Source organism: Tinamus guttatus, unplaced genomic scaffold (genome assembly GCF_059628265.1).
Source record: "Tinamus guttatus ecotype Peru unplaced genomic scaffold, ASM5962826v1 Tinamus_guttatus_pri_ptg001087l, whole genome shotgun sequence".
Classification (NCBI taxonomy): domain Eukaryota; kingdom Metazoa; phylum Chordata; class Aves; order Tinamiformes; family Tinamidae; genus Tinamus; species Tinamus guttatus.
Window position 1 is genome coordinate 2,710,160 of NW_028289621.1, and position 2,482 is coordinate 2,712,641.

General features: G+C 60.7%; 1 protein-coding gene across 1 annotated transcript; it reads left to right on the forward strand.

The window, feature by feature from the left end:
• LOC104579207 (syntaxin-3-like) lies at window positions 1–891 on the forward strand. The gene has a single exon (XM_010226795.2). The coding sequence runs from the start codon at window positions 1–3 to the stop codon at window positions 889–891; it is 891 nt and encodes a 296-aa protein (XP_010225097.2).
• The last annotated feature ends 1,591 nt before the right edge of the window (window positions 892–2,482 follow it).

Consider the following 2,482-nt stretch of genomic DNA (forward strand, 5'->3'; position numbering starts at 1 on the left):
ATGAAGGACAGGCTGGAGGAGCTGCGGACGCGCGTTAGGGAGGCGGGGGACCCCTGCGACATGGATGATACCTTCGCCTTTGATAACCCTGTTTTCAGCGAAGAGGAGGCCGGGCCCGTGAGCAAGGTTTTCCAGGAGGGCTCTAACCTCTCCCTGGCCCTGGACAAGCTGGAGGAGCTATCTGAGAGCATCGACAAGAAGCAGCAGCGAGTGCTCTGCTGCACCACCGAGGAGAGCATCTGCGAGGAGAAGCGGGGGCTCAGCGCCATGAAAGCCTCCTTCACCAGCGAAGCGAAGCTCGTCCAGCCTCAACTTGGTGCCATGCAGGACAGGCTGGTCCAGGACAGCCGGCCCTGCGGCGCGGGGTACCGCATCCGCCAGAACCAGCTCTCGCTCCTCGTCCGGCGCTACCGGGACATCCTCACCCGGCACTACAGCAAGGAGACCCTCTACGTGGGGAAGCTGAAGGAGCAGATCGCGAGGCAGGCGGAGCTGGCGGGCGTGAGCCTGGCCGAGAAGGACGTGGAGGAGCTGGTGGAGAGCCCCGTGGCTCCCCGCATCGTGGGCCACGACCTGGAGGTGCTCAAGGCCAAGCAGCACCTGGCCGTGGCTCAGGTGCGGCACCAGCAGCTGCTGGACCTGGAGGCCCAAATCACAGAGCTGCACTCGCTCTTCCTGCACCTGGAGGTGCTGGTGTCGGAGCAGCACGAGATGATCAACAACGTGGAGCACTACGTGCTGCACACGCTGGACTACGTGTCCCAGTCGAGCGAGGAGGTGAAGAAGGCCCTGCAGTACAAGCGGCAGTCGCGGCTCGCGGCGCTGCTGGCGGCTGCCCTCAGCCTCTGCGCCTGCTGCACCTGCCTGTCCTGCCTGGGGAGCGTCCGCTGAGCGCGGCCGCACGGCGCCCGTTCCGCCGCGCCGCCTCCGCTCAGGGCTCCGGCGGTGTCTGTCACCCGCCCGCGCCGGGGCGGCACTCGAGACGCCCGGCATGGCGGCACCGCGCTCGCGTCCCGCTGCGGCGCCCGGCAAGGAGGCACTTCGGGATTATGGAACGCAGCTTCAGAAAGTCATAACAGGACATTGTTGGGTTGTTTTTTAAAGCTGATGAAGTGTTCGGCGCCTTTGCTGTTCCCGCGGGTGCAGCTGATCCGCGCGGCGCCTCCTCCGGCAGGTCTGAATCTTTGTTCTCTGCCCTTTGTCCGGTTTCTGCTTCCTGAGTGATTTTAATGTTTGTTAATGTGGCATTTGCATTACCCCGGGTCTGTAAACGAGTGTTTCTCTTTTGGGATTCAGGACTAGGTTTGTGGTTGGGCTCTTGCCTTGCTGCTCTGGGCTCTCTGTGCATGACAGGGTTAAACGTGGTGTTTTCCGTCCTTTCCAACCTGTTTTTGCAGCCGAAGGGAGGAGCCCACACAGAGCTCGCCGGGCTCAGTCATTCGGCGAAGTCGGCTTCTCGGCTGGGATCAACAACTTCTTGTTCCCAGTAATTCTGCAAGTTGTGCCCAAGCAGCGGCTGAGTGTCAGCACTCAAACACACACATTACCCATGACCTGGTGCGTTGAGGGGGCACTTGGAGCAGAAACTCTCCAGGCTGCTTCCTGAGGCCGTTTTCCCAGGACGCGAACCGGGGAGCAGGAGGGAGTTTTACGCACTCAATGCAGTTTCTGGGGTGATAACAGAGTGATGGGGCTCTCACTTCAACTTGCACAGTGCCCAGTCTGCTAAAACAATGCACTGGAACTCCTCGTGACTGTTTTCCGTGACCACTGCACCGCAGCGCAGTCGCAATTTCCTAAAGCCTCTCAAATTAGAGAGCAGCAGACCGGGAACCTTGTTGAGTTTCTCAGAAGGTCTATTTATGTGTTGAGCAGTTTAGGGCATTATACCCTGCCTATCCTGCCCACCACCAGGTTTATTTTTGTCTTTTGTTTTAGCCTTAATAAAACTATTTTTTAATAACGTTTTGTCCGTGGAGGTGTGAATTATTTCTTTGGAAGCAGCTAGCTTAAAGTTAGAAGGGAGACACTGAGCTCGTAGTGCACCCAGTGGGTTACGTTTCTGTGAACCTAGGAAATGTGATTCTCCTGCAGGTGCGTGCACCTCTCTTTGTTCTATGGAACCGGAGCGTTTTCCTTTTGCAAACCCCGCTGGGCGGCTCCGTGCGGACGTCACCTGCGGCTCCGTGCGCGTCTCGGCCTCACGCAAACGCTCCTCGTTGTTAAGAGCCGCCCGTGTCCCTTGGCAGGAAGGCGGCTCTGCCCGGAGCCGCCGTTGCAGCCGGCTGGGCCGGGGCCGGCGCGTCCCTTGTCCAAGGCTGCTGGGGACGCGCAGGCCGCGCTCGCCCGGCGCTGCCCTCCTGCCAGGGCTCCGCGCCTGCTCCCTGCCCTTCCCGACGGGATCACGGAGCGGCCGCGCCGGCAGGAGCCCGCGTGGACGGCAGCGCCTTCCTCGGCAGCTCCCTGTGCAGCTCCTGGGTCT

Excerpts from the sequence above, each read along its gene's own strand:
- LOC104579207 (XM_010226795.2), top strand. The coding sequence starts at position 1 with ATGAAGGACAGGCTGGAGGAGCTGCGGACGCGCGTTAGGGAGGCGGGG.